The sequence below is a fragment of the Macaca thibetana genome, chromosome 8 (assembly GCF_024542745.1).
Source record: "Macaca thibetana thibetana isolate TM-01 chromosome 8, ASM2454274v1, whole genome shotgun sequence".
NCBI lineage: Eukaryota > Metazoa > Chordata > Mammalia > Primates > Cercopithecidae > Macaca > Macaca thibetana.
In genome coordinates, this window is record NC_065585.1 from 132,914,336 (window position 1) to 132,941,050 (window position 26,715).

At 42.5% G+C, this 26,715-nt stretch overlaps 1 protein-coding gene across 4 annotated transcripts in view; it reads left to right on the forward strand.

The window, feature by feature from the left end:
- Window positions 1-26,715, forward strand: part of MSRA (methionine sulfoxide reductase A) — a 423,943-nt gene that overhangs the window by 137,462 nt on the left and 259,766 nt on the right. For all 4 annotated transcript variants that reach the window (XM_050801122.1, XM_050801123.1, XM_050801121.1 and 1 more), the window contains one exon: window positions 7,890-7,958. In XM_050801122.1, coding sequence (XP_050657079.1) covers window positions 7,890-7,958 — 69 coding nt within the window. Of the gene's footprint in view, window positions 1-7,889; window positions 7,959-26,715 lie in introns of those variants that run through there.

Here is a 26,715-nt window from a genome sequence, read left to right on the forward strand (position 1 = left end):
TGTCTTTTGCAGAATCATGGATGCCTGCTTTGGGGAGCCTGGAGAGATGGTCTCCATGCTGGCTTCTAGGGCCGCTGGCTTCCTCTTGCACTCTAATGGGGGATCCCTGTGATCACCTTTCTTCACTCCCCTGACAATCTGCAGCCTCAGGGAATGGTGGCATGGTAGGCTCACCTTAGGCCAGGTTTTTTTTTTTTGTTTTTTGAGACGTAGTCTCACTCTGTCACCCAGGCTGGAGTGCAATGGCGCGATCTTGGCCCACTGCAACCTCCACCTCCTGCGTTCAAGTGATTCTCCTGCCTCAGCCTCCCAAGTAGCTGGGACTACAAATCTACGCCACCATGCCCAGCTCATTTTTGTATTTTTAGTAGAGATGGTGTTTCACCATGTTGGCCAGGATGGTATCGCTCTCTTGACTCTGCTATCTGCCCGCCAATTTTTTTAATGAATAAAAAGGGGCTTGTGGTTGGGACATCTCCATTCAGCTTTGCCATCGTAGGCTTGTGGTCACACTCGTGGGCTTGTGCACTGAGCAGACTTCAGGAAATGCAGCAGGCAAATCATCAGAAGGAAGAAGGCCCTCTATTTGCATAATACTTTATTCTTTTAAAAATGTATCCTCATCCTTATTTGCTCACTCTTTGGGCTAAAAATCCTCTCTTAGGATTTTTCTTAATAAGCTGTCAATGAAATGGAGGTCCTTGAGTGTAGTGTCTATGAAATTTATCTTTGCCCCACAACACTATAACTCCTGGCACATATCAATGCAGAGAACATCCTTGCCAGTGAATGAAAACATGAGTCAAATGACCCAACGCTAGGTACCAGCTTATGCCTCACCAAGACGGGTTACTGTGCAGGCTGGGCTTTCAGCCTGGCCTGTTCTGCCCATCCTGTTCTGACCTCTCGAAGCTCAGACTTGCTCTTCTGCAGGAAGAGCTGGGAGGTATGGGGGTTGCCTGAGCTGTGCATCCACTCCCTTACCAGCTGGGAGGTGCATCTCTGGTTTGTTGCATCTGGAGCAAAGGGAGCAGAGAGATGGTAGTGGAGGGCAGGGTTGACTGTAGGGAGGCCAGCAGTCAGAGCAGGAGGCTAAAATCCTGAATGACACATGATTTGTTTTTGGTGCTGCGATTTTTCACTGTTGTCCAATTGTCCTCTGTTTTTCCATCACATATCTTTTGTTTTGGGGGCAGCCCCCCACTTGCATACAGTCCCTGGTCACCATGGGGGAGGGCAATGAGCTTCCCCTTCTCCTCCAGCTTGGAGAGTCAGTCTCGCCTTCCGGGTACCCACAGCAGCTGCGGACATTTGCCTCGTTCCCACTGGGACCTTCCTGGGGGACTCCCTGCCTTGCTGCTCCTCATCACGGGTCCCAGCTGGCAGTTGTCGCTTGCCTTCCAGGTCAGGGAGGAGCACTGGGACCTCCTGGGACACAGGATGAGTGGGGGCAATGCTTGGCAGGGAGGGGAGCAGCCCCTCCCAGTGACTTGCCCAGCACCATGTTCGTCCCCATGCACCCCCTCCTGATATAGAGAGCATGCCGCTATTGGGGACAAAACCCACTCTTGGTTTACTTGCACCTTAAAACACCATATTGCACACTGTAGGAGCTGGGAGGGACAAACACAACAGAACCTCAGTTCTCCTGGACATGTATGACTAGAGGCGTGACTCTGTCATCTCTCAGAGCCCCTGCCCCAGATTTGAGACAGCCACCTTATCCTTAGCATCTGTGGAGAGGACCTGGGCAGGATCAGGGCCCAAAATGCTCAGTGTCCTCGAGGGGCCTGCTGCAGAGATGGGAGTGGCTGATCTGAGGCCAGGGCTTGTGGGTCACATAAGGACCTTACTTAATTCCTATCTGACTTGTATCCTGAACCACCATGACTTTGTGACCTGGAGAAGGAGCCACAAAGAAACAGATAACAAGAGAGACTGTGAGATCATATTTTGTTGGGGGGTTGACAAATTTTTATTACCATATTACTGAGATAAATGCACTTTATTCCAGCCCCACCGTGACCCTCCTCTCGGCTGATTGGTGCAGTAGCAACTGGATTGGTCAGTAGAAACACTTGATAAGTCAGTCCAGACCTCTTAGGAGCATGTGGTATGGGTTGGGTTGGCATGGGGTTAATAACATGACCTGATTAGCTTGTACTTCTTGCTGACCGGCAGCTCTGAGAGTTTAGTCTGATCCAAGACTCTTCCAGTCCTGAGATGATTTTGTGTCTAGTGGCTAACCAGGACCTCCAAGATGGTAGCTGCTGTTCCTGGAATCTCCAGTTAGGTGGTGTCCCCTGGTCACCCAGTCCCCACTGCTTTCTGCACCCTCCTTACCCAGAGGATATGAATTATAGGCATCTCCGGTTGAGCACAGGACAGGGAACTCATCCCTGATTGGTTTATGCCTGAATTTGCATTATTGTGGGTGCATTGTCAAGCAGTTTTACTATGCCCTTTTCTAGGAAGAAAGTCAAACAATTTGAAGTGCATGAGACATTCACAAAACAAAATAAAAAGCAATGTCAGTATCATCTTCTTAAGCTTTTGAACATGTTCCGCAGATCCCCTTCAACATCCAGAAGCTGACTTTGACCCAGTCTTGGTCTAATTAACTGCTGCTCTGCAAGCCCTGGGCTCTCAAGATTTGTTTCTTGTCCTCATATCTTCTTGGCGGAGGACACATCACTGCCATCAGCAGAGGTTGTCCTCCCAGATCATGTGGCTTTGGTGTGTGCCCCTGGGAGCAGAGAAGGGGCTGGGGCATGTGCCCAACCCACCAGATGGGAGGCACCCACTGTGCTATGGCTGGACAACAGATGTCCCTGTTGTCTCCATTTCACACTCTACTGGTAATCAATAGTTAGGACTCAATCAACGAATGACTTTTCTGTTTAATAAATTTGTTTCTGTGGTGAAACATGCCATTGATTTTGAAACAAATTTGTAGATGGTGGGTTAGGTTCCCAGGTTAGCCCACCCTCCCCCCAATTCTTACTGAACCTATACGAAGGGTTTAAAGGATCTTTGGTTCTTCGGCCCCCAAATACGTGCCTTAGCAGAGTTTCAATGAGAAAATGTCATTAGAAACTCCACCTTGGTTTCTAGGAATAGAGCTGTCATTTCTTGGTTGTAAAGAACTTGCTATTCTCTCATTATGGAATGGAAAGTAGCTCTCAGATTTCCCCTTATTCTTTTATCCCTAGAGCAATATATAGTGTGGGGGATTTTCAGAGGGTTTTTATCACAGTGTAGAAATGAGAAGGAAAATGACTTCTTCCCCTGTGCTATCTTTGTTTTTTATCCATTTAAACCTGAATGGCAAAGTGATTTCATCACATGTGCCACCTCTAAGTGATAAGAGACTGTATGGGTACTGTGTTGAGAAAAGATTCTGTGGTCACATTCAAGGATCAAGAAAGTGTGCGGTGGTTGATTAGTGATGTCTGCCATGATTATGGTCGTGGAGAGGAGGTGACTAATGTGTATTTGCCATTCCTGAAACAGACCTGTTAGAAAGTAAACTTCACACACAGGTGATAATACCAGCCTAACTGTTATATAGAGATTGTTATGTACTGGACACCATTCTGAGTGCTTTTTGTATTTAATTCTCAAAACACCCCATGAGGTAAGTACAAATGAGGAAACTTACAATGAAGAAATTCTTACAGATGAGGACACAGAGGCATGAAGAGATACTGTTGTAAACAACCTACTGCACTGCTAGTCATAGAAAAGTTCAGCACATTTGATAATGTACAGTATATAATTGATAATGATCATAGATGACTATATACTTTCAGTCATTATTTTAGAGTGTGTTCCTGCAGTAATAAAAAACTGTAAAATAGCCTGAGGCCGGTACTTCAGGAGGTGTCCAGAAGAAGACGTTGCTACCATAGGAGATGACAGCTCCAAGTGTGTTATTGCCCCTGAAGACCTTCCAGTGGGACAGGATGTGGAGGGTGGAAGACAGTGATATTAATGATTCTGATCAGGCTTAGGCGAGTGTGTGCATTTGTGTCTTCGTTTTCAACAGAAAATTTTAAAAAGTAAAATATGAAAATTTTAAAAATAGGAAGAGCTTATAAAGATATAAAAATATTTTCGTATACTTGCACAATGTGCTTGTGTTTTAAGCTGTTCGAAAAGTAAAAAATAGTTTAAAAGTTTATAAAGTAAAAAGTTACAGTAGCTGAGGTTAATTTAGTATTGAAGAAAGAAAATTTAAAAAAAAATTGAATGTAGCCTAAGTGCGTGATATTTATAAAGTCCATGGTAGTGTTCAGTAATGGCCTAGGCCTTCACACCCACTCACCATTCATTGGCTTACCCAGAGCAGCTTCCAGTCCTGCAAGTTCCATTTGTCATAAATACACTAGACAGGTGTATCTTTTTTTTAAATCTTTTATACTGTGTTTTTACTGTACCTTTTCTGTGCTTATAGATATCTAGATCACAAATACTTCCCATTGTATTACAGTTGACTACAGTATTCAGTATAGTCACATGTTGTACAGGTCATGGCCTAGGGGTAGTAGACTATACCACATAGCCATAGTCTAGGTGTGTAGTTGGCTCTACCATCTAGGTTTGTGTAAGTGCACTCTGTGTTGCACAATGACAAAATGACCTAACAACACATAGATTTCCCTGACTCTATCCCTGTTGTTAAGTGAGACATAACTGTGTATCTATATTTTTAACTTATCAAGTAAAGTATCTTTCATAATGGCTGAAGAGATTTTTTAGTACCATTTACCTCATTCGCTGATTTAAAAATTACTCATCAAATGCCTGTTCTGTGTCCATACACTGAGAGAGGATTATGGAAATGGAGAGTCAAAGAGCTACGACCGCTGCCCTCCCTGAGCTTGCAGTCTACTGATAGATGCAGTCCCTGTCCAAACAATAGCATAAGCGCAGAGTGCTACTTGGGTGAGTGCTGCAGAGCAAAGGCCCTTGGTCCCAAGAGACCAGGGTGGCTGTGGTGGATGGATGAGGGATGCTGGTGTTCTGACTGAGCAGGTGCTTTCAGGCTGTGCCGAAAAGCTTTGACCCTGGCCTCAGAGTCGTGGGGCGCCTTGGAAGGGGGAGGAGGGGTCGTGGAGTTTGTGTCACATGATTAGATGTTTTTCCCTTTGGAAAGATAATTGTGGCTACACTGGGAAAAATGAATTGGACATGGGATATAGAAGAGTTAGAAGGCAGATGTTGGAATCCAGGAAAAGGAGTCATGATACTTGGGGATAAGGAGGCTTGGGTAGTGAAAAAAGAAGTGAGGGGGATGCTGCAGGTATCTGGGAGGGGACAGTCGCTAGCTATGGTGGCAGATTGGATGTGGGGAGTGAAGGGAAGAGAAGGGATAAGGACAGCTAAAAAGCAGGAGCATGGCAGGCCTGTTCCCAAAGGTGGGGGATGCTGGCAGAGAAGCCGTTTTAGGGTGGGAGGACATCTGTGTGGTGTTGCGGTGTTCAGAGGAGATGTCAGATAGGGTGCACTTTGGATTGGGAACATGTGGGTTTCAGCTGGGCCATTGACAGACTTCAGTGGATTGTCCTGGGAAACCAACTGCTGTGGAAAAAATAGAAAAATCTATAATTTTGATTTTTTGAATTCAAACATTTTCACCCTAGACAATAAGAAAAGAATCTAACAATGACAAAGGAAATTAATAAAAATAAATGTCTTGCATAGTCTTTCTATTTTCATTTTTATGTTCTCCTGCCATTTGTTTCCCATAAATATTCGTATTTTAATTAGTTGTCATTATAATCTACGTAGAAGACGTAATAGGGTTGTGTTTCCTTACCATTATCCCAAATATTTTCCCACATTTCTATATCTCTCTCAAGGCTGCATTTAAAATATGTTGGGTAATATTCCATTCATTTGATAAATCATAAATGACAATTTTCTAAGCAATTTCTCTACTTTTGGATATTTAGTTGATTTTAAGATTTTATTAATACAGGTAATACTTTCATAAATGTTATGTATATCGCCTTTTTTCCTCTTGCATTTTTTTCTTAAGATAAATTCTTACAAGTGGGATTCATGGGTTTCAAGAGTTTGAATAGGTTTCTGACTTGTGATATGGGTCAAGGCAAATGTTTTCCAAACCACTGACAGGGCTGTGAGGCAAGAACCAAAGGGCAGATCTTTGATCTCCACATGGAAGCTCAGCATGTTTATTTGAATTCAGTAACCAGTGGTTCTAACCAGATCAGTGAATGCTTGACAAGGTCCTTCTGTCACACATCTAGGACCTTCCATCACACATCTGCTAATCATGCCAGTTAGTGGCTACAAACCTCTCTCAGGCCACTGAGCTCACCACCGTGCCCTCAGAACCCTGGGCTAGCTCCTCCCTTTTCCCAGGCTTTCTGCTTGTAGGAATGCCACAATAACTTCAGAACTACTGGAAGCCCCAGAAGGGAACTGATGGAATCCCTAAGGGCTACCTGAACTAGTGAACCCTGAAAGCCTCAGGCTCTAAAAGATGTGCATCTGTACTGCAGAGGCTGCCTGTGGTTCCCATGGGTTTGGATGGGTGCTCAAGATCTTCCATGACCTGGTCTCAGTCTAAGAGATTTACTTGCCATTGCTTCTCAAAATAGCACCTCCACTCCACCAAGACAGATTATTCTCTGGCCCAGGAAGATGACTCCTGGCCCTCACTCAAGTTGCTCCCTCACCCTCGCCTTTGCAAACCTGACTTCTCCTTTGGACTCCAGGAGTGGCAGTGCCTTCAGGCAGCACGTCTGACTTCCCACCCAGCAGCTCTCCTGCTACAATCTCCTGCACTCCTGCAGAACTCTCCGTCCACATGGCAGGACTTAGCACATAATTATATGCCTTCTTTAATGTTTGTTTTTGCAATTGTTATTTCTTGAAGATAACTGTACTCTCCTTGAGGGCAGGAACCGTGTCATCCTTCCCTAGACCCCTCCAAGCCTGGCTTCAGTGCTGAGCCCTTTGCCTGAGCCCAGCCAATCCAGTGTGACCCATTACATCAAAGCGTCTGTGCCCATGATGCAGTGTGAAGCGTCTTAGCTATCCTTGTCTTTTGTGTTTTCCACATAAGTGCTCATATTCAAAACTTGCTGAGGATATTATTAAAAAAATGCTCATAGATGGGGAATACTCATATTCTCTATTGATCACAGTTTGGGGGATTGTAAGATCAAGTTAATGCTGGAAAACAATAACCTGGTCACTTATTACTTCTGAGTCCTTGATGTCTACTAGGGTGGGAAGGGTGACTGGTTAGAAGGACCTGGGGGGATAAGGAGCAGTTGGAGGCACTGGAATATCTCTCTGGCCCTTAAGAAGGCTTGTATCTTTGGCCTGGGTGAACAGTGCTTGTGTTATAGTGAAATGACATGTTCTGCTATTGTGTTTCTCGAAAAATTGGTTCCAATGGTACCTTGCCCTTTTTACTTCTCACTTTAAATACCGAGTGCATCAGTGTTCTGATTGTTAGGAGTCTTCAGGGGGACCCACCCCCAGTTCAGCCTGGAAGTTGGAGCTTTCCTTGTTTTCTAGAAATGGCCTGGCACAAGAGGGACTCTGGCCGGATATCAGGAGCCTTCAGGCTGGGCTGGGTCTGTAGCCACCCATTGTCCAGCTCTGCACAAGCTCAGACCTCAGCCTGCTCGTTTATAAAATGACATACCTGAACTAGATGATCTCTAGGCCCTTCTGCAACAGAGATTAAAAACAAAACGATTGAAGCTCTCTTCAGAGGGTAAGCTGGGGTGCATTTTTAACTCAAAGGAGAAATAGGCTCATTGACACATTTAATGACATGTGTTAGTATGTGTTAGAACTTTACACTTAAACTTGCATTTCTTTCTTTCTTTCTTTTTTTTTTCTAGCCAAACATCATGTCAATGGCAACAGAACAGTCGAACCTTTCCCAGAGGGAACACAGATGGCTGTATTTGGTAAGATATCAACTCTGAAAGAAAACCCAAATTGTGTGCAAAGACTAGTGCCAAATTTCTTAGTTTTAGCAAGTGTCCTCAGGGCTTCAAAATCTGGGCTCTTCTAGATATTTACAAGTTGTTACAGCCAAGAAAACTATTGAGTTCCTAGTAATTTCTGGGGTTGGAAAAGCTTATTCTATAGAATTTAGTGTGCTTTATTTTCTCACGTTGACAACCAAATATCAAACTGAGTATGCTATTTCTTATGTCCACACTGTGAATTAACCTGCTAATTTAGGGTTTGAGTTTTTCTTTGCTAGCAGGGATTTTTTTTTTTCCCACATGGATATCTCTCACTTTGTTAAAGACTGGGATTTAAGTAGTTTTGACTTGTTATTCCACAAAAATCAGTCTAATGGAATGATCTCTTTCTTCTCCATCATGAATTAAGCACACTCCTTAAGAGAAAACATTAATTAAAAATGTTTTCAGCAAAGTCCAATCACTGAGTGGTATACTTACAATGTATAATTATGTGTTTGAGCGGAACTTCTCTGTTAAAATTCCAAACTGTTTGGTGAAGAGGTCCTTTTTAATCCGTGTTTCCTTCCCTCCATGCCTCATGTCATCTAAACTTCCTTCAGAATATCTCTGCACATGGCCCTTTCTTTGCCTGCCTTCTTTTCTCCGTTCCTTTCCTTCCTTACCTCTCCTTCCTTTGGGCCCCCCTCCCACCTCCCCTCCCCTTCTCTCTAACAGTGCTCTGGGGTTCATCCCTGTGTTACCCACTGAAAATGACAACCTCTGTCCTCTGGAATTTCAACTGGACATTCAGCTGCCTCCCCTGGTTCCTTCCCCTCTACCTTTAGACAGGTTCTGTGATGTCTCTCATCCTAAAAACGTGAGGTCCCCTGATTTCACGCCTCCTGTAGGCTTCTGTCCTACTCTGGTCTTGATGGTAGTCTCCTTTGAGGGTACAAAACCACTTTGAAGCCCTGAAGTGCGTTTGAACTGGAAATTAGCCTCAGTACAACCTGGTCTGTAAATGAGCACATTCAAAATAGATTGTTCCCTTATTCCCAGAGATGGAACCAGAATTAGGCATCAGTGAGGATTAGCAGCTGGAGAGTTATAAACAGGGACACAGTTCCACCTCAGTGTTGGTAAATCATGCTCTGTGTAGGCTATCACCTTTTAAAATATGATTAGAGATCATTGTGCTCAGAAATTTAAATGGAGAAGTTGATTTTGTAGAAGGCCTAGTGGACTCTCTAAAACATGTGCTAAAATGTTTGATTTGCTAACTTTCCTGTCCCAGCATGGTGTCTGTTATCATGGGACAGCAAATGTCACATGTATCAATGTTCAGAGGGTTCTTTTAATGATTTATTTATTTATTTTCCAGTCTCTCAGATTTGCCAACCCCAGGCATATGAGAAACTAGGTCTTATGTCATATTGGGAAATAGTAAATGACACTAACCCATTATTAGTGGGTTTCCCTCTGTTGTGATATTGAAGTAAAACTTCTTTCTTGAAGGGCAGACTCAGTACCAGATGGGCTGATGACATTGTTTGACTACAGAATTGGAAATACAGGGAATAAGGTTCTGTGGCAAGCCTTTTTTTTGTTTGTTTGTTTGTTTGCAGCAGGGGTTTGGGGTGGACAGGTTTGGTTTATAGCAGCTTACTCAACATTCTTACCTAAGGCCTTCATTGTTTGACTTTCAGCAAGCAACTTCCCCTCTCTAAGCCTCCATTTTCGGTGAGGAGGCTGACGGGTGAGCTCTAAGGCCTCTGCAACTCTAAGCCCTTGGCCTTTACCTCTTATGTATTCAGGACTGAAGGCTCTTGGAGCAGGAGGCAGCCCCTGGGAGGCCCACTGTGCATGGCCAGCATGTGTGGTTTTAGAAGAGATGAATCATGTGCACAATTTCTACAAGTTAACAACATAGAAGAGGCAGAATTATACACATCATAAAATAGAATACGTTTGACATCTAAGAATTCTTACTTTAGAAGTGCAGTTTAGCTCTTCCAGATGCTTAAATTAAGGCCCTATTTTGGTTAAGTATAGGCAAGCATTTCATATTAATGTCTTCAGAATGATTCTCACTTTCTATTGCTTGTTCCCCGGCCTAGGGTGGAGTAGAGGATTTGAGTGGTTTATCACTGCAATGGAAAGGTCAGCTCAGCACAATGCTTGACTCTTGGGAATACATTGGACATTTCATCCTGCCAGCCCCTTGCAAAGCTGATGGACTCATACTCCTCTTCCTAGCGAGGCCATGTGACTTATCCAGAGCCACTTGGCCACGGAGGTGGTTGTTGGAACTAGAGTTTGAGCCCAAGTCTAATTGACCCTGAATCCATGTTCTTGTCATGATGTTCCCTGACTCTCTCTGCACTGGTTCAAGGAACCCTGGGAAGACCTGATAGATTCAGAGACAACTTTCAGCTGGATCCATGCACAAAAGCATGATTTGCAGCCAAGCCCATTTAGCACATCAATTTGTATACTTGCATGCCTTCTCAGAGTGCCCTGAAGGAGTCTTGAGAAGTAGCCTTTGCTGGGAGAATACTGGTTGGAGCAACATCTACTACTACTATCATGCTTTTCCATTTGACTGTAGTAGCATGTATTCATGCACAAGAGGATGTCTTACATTCCCTTGACTGTGAGTTCGCCAAAACAGTGATGGCACTTGTACTTGTTCAAACCCATTCTTCAGCCTTGGAGGTCTTCATATTTTGTGATAAAATAGTATCATCAATTACAATATCATTTTTTTTTTTTTTTTGAGATGTGTCTCACTCTGTTGCCCAGGCTGGAGTGCACTGGCACAATCTCAGCTCACTGCAGCCTCCACTTTCTGAGTTCAAGTGATTCTCCGGCCTCAGCCTCCCAAGTAGCTGGGATTACAGGCATGCATCACGACACCCACCTATTTTTTTTTTTTTTTGTATTTTTAGTAGAGATGGGGTTTTTTCCATGTTGGCCAGGCTGGTCTTGAACTCCTGACCTCAAGAGATCCTCCCGCTTCAGCCTCCCAAAGTGCTGGGATTACAGGCATGAGCCATTGCACCTGGCCACAACGTCATTATCTATTGGTTAATCATTTGAATATACCTTACCTTTAGAATGCTACCAACATAAGAACTTTGAAATTTAATCCGCTCTACAAATGACTATTGAACTGCCATGAAGCTTTTAGATTAGAATGTGAAATGTCAGGAAGGACAGATAGAGTGTGGGATAAAGGCATTCCAATGTGAGAAATGCATGAATGGGTCATATCAAGGGATCAGAGAATAGATAGATGATTCCTTAGAAACTGTCCCTGGCCTACAGTCTTCACAGATTTTCTTTTGTAGCCCAACAGTTAGTTTTTCTTCTGGTCTTGTTTTTCTGCCCCCACCATTCTTAGCTTCCTCTGTGGCTCTCCCTCTCCTCTGCCCTTTCAGACAATGAGAACAAAGGTAATAGGCTTGGTCCTCCTGGGGGCTTCTCCTGCCTGTGTGTGATGCTCTCTTTCAAGTCAGTGGGAGCCCTCTGCTTGCAAGCTGGAAGTGGAGCCACACATTTTGCAATTACTTCCTGTCTTTGTTCCTGGTGGCTGTGAGTGCCCTTTGGCTCTCACCCCTTTGATGTTTAGAGCGCCCGCCCTGTGTAGTGGGCATCATTGTGCTCCTTTATAGGCAGATAAACTGAGGCACTCAGATTAAAGAAACATGGCAGAGGCTTCCTCAGATATGAGAATATCTTTTGCCACCCTGCTGGGCCTGTCTTAGAAAGGTTTTCTCTGGCTGTCAATATGTTAATGAAAATGACAGTCCGTTGACCACGGGCCACTCTGTCCACGTGGAGGGCCTGGTTCCAGCCTCTGTGGAGGTGTTTGTTCTCAGCACAGACCAGCTACTCATTGCCTTAAAAATACTCCACAGTCAAGAAGATGTAATTTCACAAGAAAATCAAAGCTTACTAATTGAAAAGACTGGAAAATGCAGGGCGGGGGATTCCAAGCTTAATTTGTGAAGATTTTTGGTACAATTAAAAAATACCTCATACAAAAAATTAGCTGGGCGTGGTGGCATGCACCTCTAATCATAGCTACTTGGGAGGCTGAGGCAGGAGAATTACTTGAACCCAGGAGGCGGAGGTTGCAGTGAGCCGAGATCGTGCCACTGCACTCCAGCCTGGGTAACAGAGCGAGGCTCTGTCTGGAAAAAAAAAGTAAACTTTACTATCTTTGAACATAAATTTGTCATCCAAACTAGGATACATTTGAGAGTGAAAACGGTGCTATGAACAATTATATTGAAATAATGAGGGATAAACCTGGAGGATATTAGGTAGCTAGGATATAATGTGTCCCTGTTATGAGGTCGTATATTATAAAATATTGAACCAAGAATAGTAAATACACACCGAGTTAAGTAGAAATGGAAAAATAATGAACTTGGATAGACAAAATAAAGTGAACAAATGAAAAAATTTCAATGACGTAGATTGGATTGTATATAATGTCACATCCACACTAGTAGTTATGCTAACTTTGGAGATTATATTCAATAAATATTGTTGTATTCTTTCTGAATAATTTCAGTTTGAAAGTTAGTTCATATTCATAAAACCTAGTTTATGATAATTCAATAAGGGTAAGGGAGTGGATCTGATTTTACAGTTGCAGTTTTAATATTGTACTAATACTTTCCAGGGATGTAGGGTAATTATTTCTTCATTACTTGAGATATTCAGATGCTAGAGTGGTCATCCTTAACCAGTTCGGAAGTGGCTATGTAGCCTTTAAGACCCTTTCTTCTCAATTACTGAGAATTGACTTTGTTTTGGAACATTGAAACATTAAAAAAAAAATTCTGCTAACTCAAAATTCTTTGAACTCATCATTATTTATTTTTTTAATTTAAAATGTGGGTGCACAGTAGGTGTATATATTTACGGGGCATGTGAGATGTTTTGAGACAGGCATGAAATGCGTAGTAATCACATCATGGAAATGGGGTGTCCATCCCCTCAAGCATTTATCCTTTGTGTTAGACAATCCAATTATACTCTTTTAGTTATTTTTAAATATACAGTTCTTACTATAGTTACCCTGTTGTACTATCAAATGCTAGGTCTCATTCATTCTTTCTCACTATTATGTTTTGCATCCATTAACCATCCCCATCTTCTCGCGTACCCCTACTACCTACCCTTCCCAGCCTTTGGTAACCATCATTCTACTCTCATCTCCATGAGTTTAATTGTTTTGATTTTTAGATCCCACAAATAAGTGAGAACACATGATGTTTGTCTTTTTGTGCTGGGCTTATTTCACTTAACAATGTTGTTGCAGGTGATAGGATCTCATTCTGTTTTATGGCTGAGGAGTACTCCATTGTGTACCACATTTTCTTTCTTTTTTTTTGTTTTTGAGACGGAGTCTCGCTCTCACCCAGGCCGGAGTGCAGTGGTGTGATCTCGGCTCACTGCAACCTCTGCCTCCCGAGTTCAAACGATTCTCCTGCCTCAGCCTCCCAAGTAACTGGGATGACAGGCGCGCGCCACCACGCCTGGCTAATTTTTTTGTCTTTTTAGTAGAGACGGGGTTTCACCATGTTAGCCAGGATGGTCTTGATCTTCTGACCTCATGATCCACCTGCATCAGCCTCCCCAGGTACCACATTTTCTTTACCATTCTTCTGTTGATAGACACTTAGGTTGCTTCCAAATCTTGGCTATTGTGAACAACTGCTGCAGCAAACCTGGGAGTGGAGAGGTATCTTCGATACACTGATTTCCTCTCTTTTGGGTACATACCCAGCAGTGGGATTGCTGGATCTGAAGGTATGAACCTGTACCATTTAGGAACTCGTGTCCAGGCTATTTGGTGAAAGGTAAAATTCTGCAGTGAGAAACCTTAATGTTCAGAAATTGATACCAAGCAGCAACAGCAGAAGTACCTCTGCAAATTCTTTGGATTGTCATGAATTTTTAGGCTCCCAGTAACCTGATGGCAATGTCTCTCTGACCACAAACCACTGAAAACATGTTTTTTGGGTCAGATTCTCTGAAGATTTTTCAAACAAGTGGGGGGAGCAAAAGCCAAGCCGAGGCCTTAGGAAAATGTGCTGTTTGTCACATGGCACATCTCTGTTGACAGCCTAAGGTGCCGAGTGCTCACGGGACCTTTTCTTGAACAGCTGTGTGGATGGACTGGTCCCAGAGCAGGGGCCCGCGGCTGACAGCAGCCCAGAGACGTGCACCTCTCTGGGGTACTCACCTTCGGCCCCTCCAAGGAGAGTGAGATCCACGTAAGATGAGCCAATCACAAGAAATTGTTTCCCCCCTGGCGTGAGTGGGAGGTGAGTTTTGAATCAGCCCTGGTTATTTGTCTGCCAGCCAAGAAAACATCATTGGAAGCAGCCGGCAATATGTCAGACTTCAAAGGGAAGTGTCTTGGTGTCTCACTGGCACATATCCAGCATGATGTTGGTAAATAACCGAGTCCCGGTGTGGTGTATTTCTCCCTGAATCTTGACTGAAAACTACTGAAGCCCATTCTGTGAGCTCTGGAGGGGCAACCACTCATTCCAGGAAAAAGGCCAGAACGAATGACATTGTAATGTGTTTATAATTAGCCAAACAATCTAAATTCACAAGATGGTCAGAACTGCAGGCTGCTAGCTGATGCAAAGTTCTTAAATGGTAGAGCACTTGGGGAGATAAAAATAGGCCTTCCTCCCTGGGTAATTTCAAGCACCTTGAGGGGGCAATGGTCATTGGAGACATGGTTTAAGATGCATTTTATTTTATATATCCTGTGCATGATTTCAACTTTTATTTTCTTCTTGAGTGTAGAGAAGTCAGATAATATAGAGAAGGAGAAAGAGACCTTTGAAAACCCGTGTCGAAAATCTCTTTTGGTTTGGAAAGCATGGGCTGTTATGGTGCAGCCACGTTGACCTGGGCTGGTCCAGAAAAGAACAAGTTATGGAATCACAGAGGAGGGTGGGTTTGGATGTTTAGAGCGTGGAACATGCACTATAGGTTGGAGGATGGCGCACAATTCATTGTAGAGGGGAGTAGATTAGATAATGTTTCATATAATAACACTTCACTGGTATAGAGATCACTTATCCATCAACTTCACCCATTTGGGTTGTAAGTAAGAACCAGAAAGTGAAGCCGTCCTCCCACAAAAAGGTTATGGAGGAGTCTGTAAAGAATTCAGAATTCCCAGAGGTCACTGGAGTCCTATAATCCTGTTGACTCTAGATAAGTTTTTCCTACCTTCTTAAGCCCCATCTCTCATCTGTAACATGACGAGAAAGCTGTTTGCCTCCTAGGACTGTTGTCAGAGTGTCAGGAAATGATGCATCAAGCCCTTGGCATAGGGATGACAGACCAGACGGACAGGTGCTCCCTGGCGGACCACCTGCTCTCCTCACTCTGGATAAGCTGTGATCAAGTCCCTGGGAGAGTGACGCCAACATCACTAGGCTCTGTGGGATCCATCACCTCTCCTTCATAACACCAAATGAGTCCCGTAACTCGGGGATTTTGAAGGATAACAGACAGCATTAGTTGATAACTCACCTAATATTGGCTGGATACTGAGAAGCCCATATTATTAAACTCTCTGTCAGCCTCACTCTCACCACTTGTCCAAGTGAGACTGGTTGTTTGCTTCTGTGTCAATACAGAGCTCTCAGAAAATACTGTATTTCTCTTTTGGCCTCAACTATAGAGCTGATCAGATGTGGCTAATTTTTTCACTCTTTGCAGTAGTGTACAGCGACCACCCACTTGACTGACCTTTTTACCTTTAAGTTTTGACGAGAGAGAGATTTATTTTACAAATGTGGTGGACATTTCTTAAATTTCTACAGAGAAAATACATTCAACAGGATGTGCAGGAGAAACAAATATTTTCTATTGCTTCTCTGTTAATTAAATTTTTTAAGAAGAGAAACATAGGTATAGAGAACAACTAAAACTAAAAAAGTTACTCATTATTCAGTTTAACCCAACTAGCATTTTTAGGAAAAATACAGAGCAATCAAGGATCAAATGCAGATAATATAAAACATAATATTCTTTTTCTTGTTCTCACTCTCCCCAGCCATTTATCTTGGGCCTTGTTATAAAATGGATTAAAGGAAAATTAAAATATATGCAAGACAGAGCCAGCTCACATGCATTAGAATTAGGTAAATATTAGGCCAAAGGAAAAGTAAGTGAAATGAAATACGCAAAGAATGCATGTCGTAATCTTACATAATTTATAAAACTTGATCATAAATTTGGCTCTATGTTTCCTAGCAACAACATGAAGAAAAATCAGTTGGTTGCATGATGGACTTCATTTTTAAAAAATTGTGGTAACATATACATAATATAAAATTTATCATTGCAACCATTTTTTAAGCATATGGTTCAGTGGTGTTAAGTACCTTCACATTGTCGTATAGCCATCACCACCATCTAGCTCCAGAATTATTTTATCTTCCCAAAGGGAAACTCCATAGCCACTAAGCTCTGTCTAGTCCTCCTTCCCCCAGCCCCTGGTAACCCCTATTCTGCTTCCTGTCTCTCTAAATTTGACTACTCTAGGGACCTCCTATAGATAGAATCATATAGTAATTACCCTTTTATGAATGGCTTATTCTACTTAGTATAATGTCTTCAAAGTTCATCCATGTTTCACTGTGTATGAAAATTTCCTTCTTATCCCATTGTATCTATAGACCACATTTGGTTTATCCATTCACCTGTCAATCAGTACTTGAGTTGCTTCCACCTTTTGGCTGTTGTGGATAAGGCTGCGATGAACCTGAGTGTACAAATCTCTCTTCAAGTCCCTGCTTTCCATTCTTTTGGGTGTATACCCAGAGATGGAATTGCTGGAGCATATGGTAATTCCATGTTTAATTTTTTGAGGAGCTGCCATATCATTTTCCACAACGGCTATACTTTTACATTGCCACCAGCGAACCACAAGGGTTCCAATTTCTCTGCATCCTTGCCAACCCTTGTTATTTATTTATTTTTAAAAATTATAGCCATCCTAATGGGTGTGAAACAGTGATGGATTTCAGTTTTACTTACTGATTCTAAAAATGTACATGCTTGGGGGAATCACACATATTTTGGATTCTGGAACCAGAAAGAAATTTCTTTCAAGAGTACTTAGGAGGACACTGTACTGCAAGGCATTTAGGAGGACACTGTACTGCAAGGCATTCAGCAGCACTGCTGATGGCACCCTTGGGGTGAGCAGTGCGTGAGTCTCGTGGCTATTTGTCACACTGCTCTTCCCTTTGTGACCCTCTCCCAACAAGGGACAATTTGACCCTTGCCTCCCTGCAGTTGCTAGCATGTTTGTCTGGTGGCTCTGGTTTAACCCGGAAGTTATTTGTATTACATCTAAAACAAGCAATGGACCAGCTATCTTTTAGGAGATTTTCTGTCAGTATCATTTCTCTCAGTTGAGTTTTAAAAGATATTTGTTTTTTACTTTGCAATTGTGAAAGATTTCAAACAAAAATAGCTTAGTATAATGAAGCCTTGCTCGCTCAGCTTCCACAGGTCTCAGTTATGGCTAAATATGCCTTGTCTACATCCCCACTCCCTCCCCCTCCTCTATCCTAGCATATTTAAAGCAGATCTCAGCTACCCTATCAACTCATCCATGAATATTTTGGTATATATCTCTAAAAGATAAGATGGATTTTTAATACCTAAAATATACTTTTTAAATATCATCAGATCTCCAGTGAGTCCATTTCCCCTGTTGTCTCATAAATGTTTTTTAAAACTGTTTCTCTGAATCATGAGCCAGATAGCCTATACATTGCAATTGGTTGATATAGTTTCTTTTCATCTGTAAGTTCACTCCTCTTTCTCTCTCTCTCTTTCCCTTGCTATTTATTTGTTTAAGAAATTAAATAATTCAGCCTGTCCTATTTCCTTCAGTCTTGACCAAATGATCATGTTCATTTGTCCTCTTGTATTTTCTACAAACCGAGAGTCAGAGGCCTGATCAGCATCTGTAAGTGGTGGTGTGTTTCATTCAGGAGGCATTTAATACCTGGTTCCTTTCCTTTTCTTTTCTTCTCCTCTTCTCCTCTTCTCTCCTCTCTCCTCTCTCTTGTCTTGTCTTGTTTTCTTTTCTTTTCTTTCATTCAGAGACAGAATCTCACTCTGTTGCCCAGGCTGGAGTGTAGTGGCGCAGCAGCTCACTGCAACCTCTGCCTCCCAGGTTCAAGCAATTCTTCTCCTCAGCCTCCTGAGTAGCTGGGATTATAGGCGTCCACCACCACACCCAGCCAGTTTTTGTTTTTTAGTAGAGATGGGATTTCACCATGTTGGCCAGGCTGGTGTCTAACTCCTGACCTCAGGTGATCCACCATCTTGGCCTCCCAAAGTGCTGGGATTACAGGTGTGAGCTACTGTGCCCGGCCCTGGTTCCTTTTCTTTTGGTGAAGTTAGCAACCCCTTACTGATCATTGTCTCAATCCATTATTTGCTTGGAAACTGCAAATATTCTAATTCTAGCATTTTTTAAATTTGTGAGCTGAAATATTTCTATAAATAGAGACTTCTCTTTATCCACTCTTTGGTTGCTGTGAGGTCCAGTTTGCTGAAGAAAGCAGGATAAGCGGTGATTCTCCGTACCTACTGTTTTGCTCCGTGTATCTGAGCATGGCTTTAAGTGTATATTCCCCAGTCAAAGCATATGTGTGGATAGTGGTTTAAGTCAAAAGCCATTTGACAAGGGATAGAAACCTCCTTAATTTGACGGAATGACCATTTTCGCTTGGGCATTTAACCAGATTATTGAAATTTGTAACCAGTTGGGTGAATACTTGAAAACAGAGCCACAGTACACAGATAGCCGCAACAGATTTGAGTAAAGCAAGAAGCAGGCACACTGTTAGGTGGCAGAAGGCAGGTTCTCAGGCAAAGCTCTCTCCACGGAGCAGCGATCTTCTCTGTCGTCCTCTCCCCAGATCTTGTGACCAGGGGACGTGCTGCAGTGCAGGTTTGAGTCCTGATCCTCAGTAGCTCAGGTTTAGAAAAGCAACTACAGAGAGGGCCTGAGGGTTGGAGGAGGTCTTGCTTCTAGATGTGGAATGCCTTCAAAATGTTGAAATGATAGAAATGGAGAAGCAGTCAAGAAAGTACAAAGCCCACTGAGGGATGCTGCCCACAGCGAAGATTAACAGCTGGGCCATTGCACCTGGAGCGCTTTTTCACGCCTCTGCTTAATAATTGTGAATGAGTTTGAGGGTAGCAGAAGACACTCTCCAGAGTAGATTTTCCATACTTCCAGTTCTCACAGAAGGTGTAGGTAAAACTGTTCATGGTTATCACTGCCAAATGTTTGGGGATTCAAGAAGGGGAGATATTTACTGACCCACTCCTTTTTTAATCTTATACATATCTCATGTATATATTTTTGTAAGTGTTCTCAAATTCTTTTTTGGAACAATGTGTATGAATAAGGTAAATAAAAATAAAACAATTCCCATGAATGAAATTTGTTAGGTCCAGTACAATGTACACATTTTTTTTTTTTTTTTCCTGGTAGGCAATCAAAATCAAACAGTGCCAGTTCTATTTTTCCAGGAATAACTGGGAATGTTACCACTGAAAGCCTAGGAAGTGGGATTCGGTTAAAGCAACATGGTTGAACCATATGGAGAAATAGACATTTAGCTTGGCATACCTTAGGCCCAAATAGTGTGAACAATGATGCAAGAACCTGTGAACTTTCCCTAAATTCTTACGTACAGAGTCTTAAAAGCCCATGATAATTGTATTATTATGTGTTCATAACCACTAGGTGTTATTAGGAGAAACACTTTTCATCATCCTGGGTCATCAGTGTTCCAGACTTAGACAAAGAATTATAGTTGACCAAGACCAAATTTCCTTGCTGAGCGCACTGACCTTGGGAGCAACAGTGGTGCCTGCAGATGGATGTCCTTCTGATGTAGGTCCCACCCTATATACTTCCAGATTTCAGCTGAGATTCCAACATTCATGATAATATGGAAATAATCAGTGATACGGCATGGTAGACATTACCATGAACAAACTCAAAACGATCTTTCAAAAATATGCTTAACATAAGCTGAGTGAACACATCCTCAGATGTGGCCTTCAAGAACCAAGCCTACTCAGGGTGAATCAGCGCTGTGTTTTTGTAGGAAAAGAAATCTTATTTTTTTGGCCATATGTCTGTTCTCTCCTAAAAACCCCTATACAGTCCTTTGAATCTCAACCATCTTTTAATGTGATGACCCTTTTCCAGTTTCCTGATTTCCATAATTCTGCCACTTGTCAGGTCAGGATGGAGCTGTTTCTAGTGGGAGCCTGCGTCCATCTTGCTTCCAGCACCCTCATATGGATTCAGTGCTTGGTGACATTCTTATTACCCTTTCTTCCACTAGCATTCTGTTTCCTCAGCATATGACCTTTGTCAGGGTGGCAGTGACACTCACATTGGGAAGCATGGAAGAGTTTTGATTCATCTCACAAGGACATTAAGGGAGGACTGGGGAGGGTCATCTGGGGAATTTCAGGAATGTGTTGACACTAGGAGCAGGAAGTCACAGCTACCTGAGGACAGATGAGCCCGGGAACCATTTCCCAGTTCCTTGCTCTTGGCTGAATAACTTGTGCCTGGCAGGTGTGTCTTTGACCAGGCCTAACGTTGACAGCTCTTCAGTACAGATATGCAGTGGGGTGGCCACATAATGGGGAAAGCCCACTGGCATGGAGTCTGTGTGGGGCTCTACTTTCCCATGGGCAGAAAATGAGAGCTGCCTTCCCGGGCGAATAGCTGGTGCATGCTTTCATCCTGCTGCCAGTCCTAACACATAGGTCTGCAGTGACGCATAAGAAATGACCAGGCATCTGCACCAACTGAATGACAAATAGCTTTTCTTTTTTTTTTTTTTGAGACGGAGTCTCGATCTGTCGTCCAGGCTGGAGTGCAGTGGCGCGATCTCGGCTCACTGCAAGCTCCGCCTCCCGGGCCGACGCCATTCTCCTGCCTCAGCCTCCCGAGTAGCTGGGACCACAGGCGCCCGCCTCCGCGCCTGGCTAATTTTTTGTATTTTTAGTAGAGACGGGGTTTCACCGTTTTAGCCAGGATGCTCTCGATCTCCTGACCTTGTGATCCACCCGACAAATAGCTTTTCAATTGCCGTGAAGGTTTCGGTAACTCTATTGAAGTTTTTGTCCCCTTTTTTCTCCCATATAAGACGTGTTTACTCTACCTTGCAACGAAGAGGCTGTTAAACACTTCTACCAGCACCACCCAGCTTTCCCATGTGTATATTAAGCTCCATATTATTAAAAAAAAGTGTGTGTGTGTGTGTGTATGTATATGTGTATGTGTGTGTGTGTGTGTATGTATATGTGTATATATGTGTGTGTGTGTGTATGTATATGTGTATATATATGTGTGTGTGTGTGTGTGTGTATGTATATGTATATGTGTATATATGTGTGTGTGTGTGTGTGTATGTATATGTATATGTGTGTGTGTGTGTATGTATATGTGTATATATGTGTGTGTGTGTGTATGTATATGTGTATATATGTGTGTGTGTGTGTGTGTATGTATATGTGTATATATGTGTGTGTGTGTGTATATGTATATGTGTATATATGTGTGTGTGTGTGTATATATATATTTGTTCTTTACACTTAACTCTGAGATGAGAAAACTGAAGCTCAGAGACATTGACTTCCCCAGGGTAAGGCTACTAGTTAATGGCAGAACTAGTTAATGGTCTGGCACTGAGATGATTTATTCACATATTCATCAGATGGTTTATTTATTGCAACAGGAGACAAAAATCTCTCTCCTCTCAAGGAGCTTATACTCCAGTAGGGTGGGACAGAAAATTAGGTAAATATGTAAAGCATATGGCATGTCAGATTATGGTAAGTGCTGTTGATTAAAATAAAGCAGGGGAAGAGAATAGGAAATGACAGGCTATCGTTGAGGGATTGTAATTGAAAATAATGCAGTCAGGGAAGGCATGAATGAAAAAGACCCGAGAGAGGTGAGAGAGGTTGTCTTGCAGAGATTTATGGAAAAAGTGTCCCAGACAAAAGGAAGGCAAGTGCAAAGGCCCTGAGGCAGGAGTGGCCTGGCTGAGGCCTGTGTGGCTGGCCTGTGATCAGCAAGGGAGGAGGCGGAGCAGCTGAGGTCAGAGACTAGGAGACCATGAAGGGCAATTCATGGGTAATTCGTGGGTAATTGTGGGGACTTTAACATTTATTTTGCATGCTATAGAAAGTCTAGAGGATTTAAGGCAGAGAGGTGTGACGTGACTTTTTTTTTTTTTTTTTTTTTTTTAAAGTCACTTTGCCCTGTTGAAGATGGCATGTTTAGATTGGTGAGAGATGCAGCAGGAATACCACTTAGGAAGCTGTTGCCTCCTACTTCAGTACTTTTGGCTTGAACATAACCGCTTTTAATAAAAAAGAAGAATAAAGCTTTAGGCCTTGTAGACCTTTCTCAAATGCCATATTTTCATAGTTTTGTAAGGTTTTCTTTCCCTCTGTTTTAAGAAGTTAAATAGCCCTTTTAAATGACACATTAGCTTGGCTATTATCAAAAATTCAAAAGATGACAAGTGTTGTGAGGACTCTCACTGTTGGTAGGATTCTACATTGGTACAGCCATTATGGAAAACAGTATAGAGATTTGTAAAAAAATGTAAAACAGGACTGTTATATCATTCAACAATTCTACTTCTTCATATCTAAAGGCAATGAAATCACTGTCTCAAAGAGGTATTCATACTCTCATGTTCATCGAGACAGTATTCACAGCAGCCAAGATACAACGTCTATCCGTGGGTGCGTGGATTAAAACCTGCAGTACATATACACAATGGAATACCAGACAGTCTTAAGAAAGAGGGAAATCCTGTCGTTTGCAACAATATGGATTAACCTGGAGGATTATGCTAAATGAAGCCAGGCATAGAAAAACAAATAGTGCACGATCTCGCCTATATGTGGAATTTTTGGAGAAGTCAAACTCATCAAAGCAGAGAGTAGAATGATGGTTACCAGGGGCTGGAGAGATGTTGGTTGAAGGGTACAAAGTTTCAGTTAGACTTGAAGAATAAGTTCTGGAGATCTTGGTGATGATAGTTAATAATAATATATTGTACACTTGAAAATTGCTAAGAGAGTAGATTTTAAATGTTCTCACCACAAAACAATAAGTGTGTGAGGTGATAAGTATGTTACTTAGCGTAATTTGCTTATTCCACAGTGTGTACATATATCAAGACATCACGTTGTACACTATAAATAAAATTGTATTTGTCAATTAAAAAGTAAATTTATAAAAAGTGACACTAGCAAAACACAGATACAAGTCCCCAGAGAGTATTTAGGTATTATTATCCCTTTACTTACAGGTCAATATTACTTGCATTTTTAGATAGAGTGGTTTGAATTAAACCACTCAGAATCATGTTGAAAGTGTGCATTGGATCTCATACAAAATGGGTCATTTCATGAGAGTTGAAGTTGAGAAGCACTTCAGATTGTACTTCTGGTACACTTGGAATGGAGCACAGGTCAAAGGAACATTGTAATGTGATTTAGAATATGAAATCAGTGCTTGAAATAAGACTAAAAGGTATTAATGAAGTAAACCAGCATTTCCATCTATCTTTTAACTCTTTTACCTCCACAGACCACTGGGATAGAATGTCAGATACTGGTTATCAGCCAAATTTGGGTTTCAGTCAGTGAATTTGAAGACAGGTCAATAGAAATTATCCAAACTGTAGCACATAGAGAAAAACTCTTTTTATGGAATGAACAGATCCTCAGTGATTGTGAGAGAATGCCAGGTGGTGTAATGTATGTGCAATTGGAGTGTCACCAGAAGCCCAGACAGGTACTGGGACAGAAAATGTATTTGAGGAAATAATGACCACAAATTTGATGAAAAATTGTAGGGGTGGAATTAAGATGAATACCAAATCTAGAGGGTTAAATGCAGGGGTCAAATCAAGACCATGGTACAAAAGGTTTTGGGTGGGGAGAAAGATTAATGTAAAATGTGAAGACCCATCTTGCTCAAAGACCACCCTGTTTCATTTTCCCACTCCCAATTCCTTTTAGAACAAATGGGTTTTGGTGACAGTGTGTTGAGATGGAATACACAGGCTTGGACTCACACCTGGGTTCAAATCCCAGCTCTATGTCTCACTAGTTCTAGGTCCATGGCAAATCACTACAGTCTGCATCCTAGGATCATCATTTGTTCAATGGAGATAATTATATCTCTTTGGCAAGGCAGGTCTAAATGGTATAGAATATATATGTTTTATAGGGTGGTGATGGGCACATCATAGCTAGGCCCTCAACATATAGTAGCTTCATTCTCCCACCAAACCAATTCTTCTTGTGGTTATCTGGTGTCACCATTCACCCACTTAGCTATAAACTGGATTAAGAAAATTACACTTTTTACAAAGGGCATCAAGAACTATGGAAATGATAGGATCATCTTTGCATTTTAGAATGATTGCTCCAGCCTCAGTGTGAAGAATGGCATGAGGGTGTGAGACAAGATTTGAAGAAACCAGGTTGGAGTGTCTTGCTACTCCCCACATACCTCTTCATACCCTTCCCAAACAAACAACTGTATTCTCCTTTTTCACAAAAGACCTTGATTTTCCTATTTAAACCACAGCTTCAACTATTACCAGAAAAAATTATCTGGGTCCCCTTTTCTCAAGGACAGAGAGGGCACACTCTTTAATGGGTTAGAGATGGGGGCTGGACCAGTCTTGTGCATGGAGGCCAGCGAACAGAGCTGAGAGTCCCTCTACTGAGAGTCCCTGGATTCATCACCACCTCATTTCTAAGAGATTTGATTACTTCTCCGTCAGAGAGAGACACTCCTAATAGTACAGCTATGATCATGTCATTCCTTTGCTGGGGAAATCTTGGTCACTAGAAAGATTCCTGCACTCCTTAGTCTGACATTTAAGGTCCCGTAGAACCTAATTTCAATCTACTCTGCTAGCCTTTTAAAAATGAATACTACTACTACGGCCAGGTGAGGTGGGCTCACGCCTATCATCCCAGTACTTTGGGAGGGTGAGACAGATGGATCACCTGAGGTCAGGAGTTCGAGACCAGCCTGGCCAACATGGCAAAACCCCGTCTGTACTAAAAATACAAAAATTACCTGGGCATGGTGGCGCATGCCTGTAATCCCAGCTACTCCGGAGGCTGAGGGAGGAGAATTGCTTGAACCCGGAGACGGAGGTTCCAGTGAGCTGAGATCGCATCATCGCACTCCAGCCTGGGCGACAGAGTGAGACTCCATCTCAAAAATAAGTAAATAAATACATACATACATACAACTTCTCACTCAACCTGTGTTGAGGCCTTGTCGTCTCATCCCTTACTCTAACCACTTCACACCCTCCCACGTATTCAATTGAAATGCTACTCTTCCTTGAAGTCTCTGTGACTTTCCTCAGTCCTTCCCCCTCAACCCTTCTTTGTGTCTTTGTTCATGGGATAAGGTTTATCGCCTTGCGTTATGATTAGAGATTGAATGGATTACCCATCTCTGCCTGTGCTTTTGGATGATAGGAACTGGTCTTGGATTACCAGGGCCTAGTCTCAGATATAAGCCCTGAATATAAATACTTGTTAGATGAATCATAGTCTTCACGTTGTCGATAGAAGTGGGAAAAATTCTTGGTATTCATTTATTTAATGTGCCCAGAGTTGAGTAAGAACTAATTTTAAAAGTTTAGGTTTGACTAGAGGAGCAAAAAGTCATAGAGAGGGACTTGAAGAGGAAGTCTCAAGGAAACTTCTGGAAACTTCTGTAGGCTTTAGCTGTTGATGGGCTGATGCTCTTTATGGTGACAGCTCTCGATTTGGTGTAGATGTCTCACCAGCCTAGTTTTCTGGGTACTCATTGGATGAGTGACACTCCGGGGCCTCAGAGAGGAGGGACGCAGGGTGCAGGTGCTAGGTGAAGGGAACTAGTGTTTACTGACCATCTACCGGGTGCCAAGCCATGCTGAAAGGCAGAGATTTCCAAGAGGGGAGAATGGTTGGGAGGTAGGAAAGTGTTAGAGGAAGTATTCTATCCATGCCAGAAAGAAATAAGGTGTAAACAACTGTATGGCGTGCCATAGGAGAAATGGGAAGTGTTAAGTTCCTCAGATTCACTGCACAGTAACTTGGGGAAGAGCTCATGATGCTAGTCAAGTTATTTCTTAGCCTCTGGACCTCATGGTTCCTGTTGTGAGATTTGGCTAAGCTAGTGGCAGAGAACCCCAGCTTCTAGTGTTTTCTTCACCCCATTTCTACAGCAGGTGACTGATCAGGTGACTATGGGGGAGGGGTCACATGTGATGAAAACACTGAGTATCTCAAACCAGCTCTCTTGCCTAGGCCTCGGTTTTGAATGTGGTAGATGAAAGGCTTGACTTTTCGCTAATAGTTCTCCCAGCTCTGCTGTTCCTTCTGGGATGAAATGGAGTGATCCAGGCTGATCCGCTGATGTTTTACTGCTTCTCAAGAATGCTAAGAAGAGGGTCCCATTGTGGCAGCAGATTGCTTTGGGGACCTTTCATGGAAATTTCTTCATCTGGGACCTCTTCCCCACATCCATATATGCTATGTTTTCTCTTAGGATTAAGCCGGAGCTGAGAGCATTCTACTGTATTGATCAACACCTACTGCA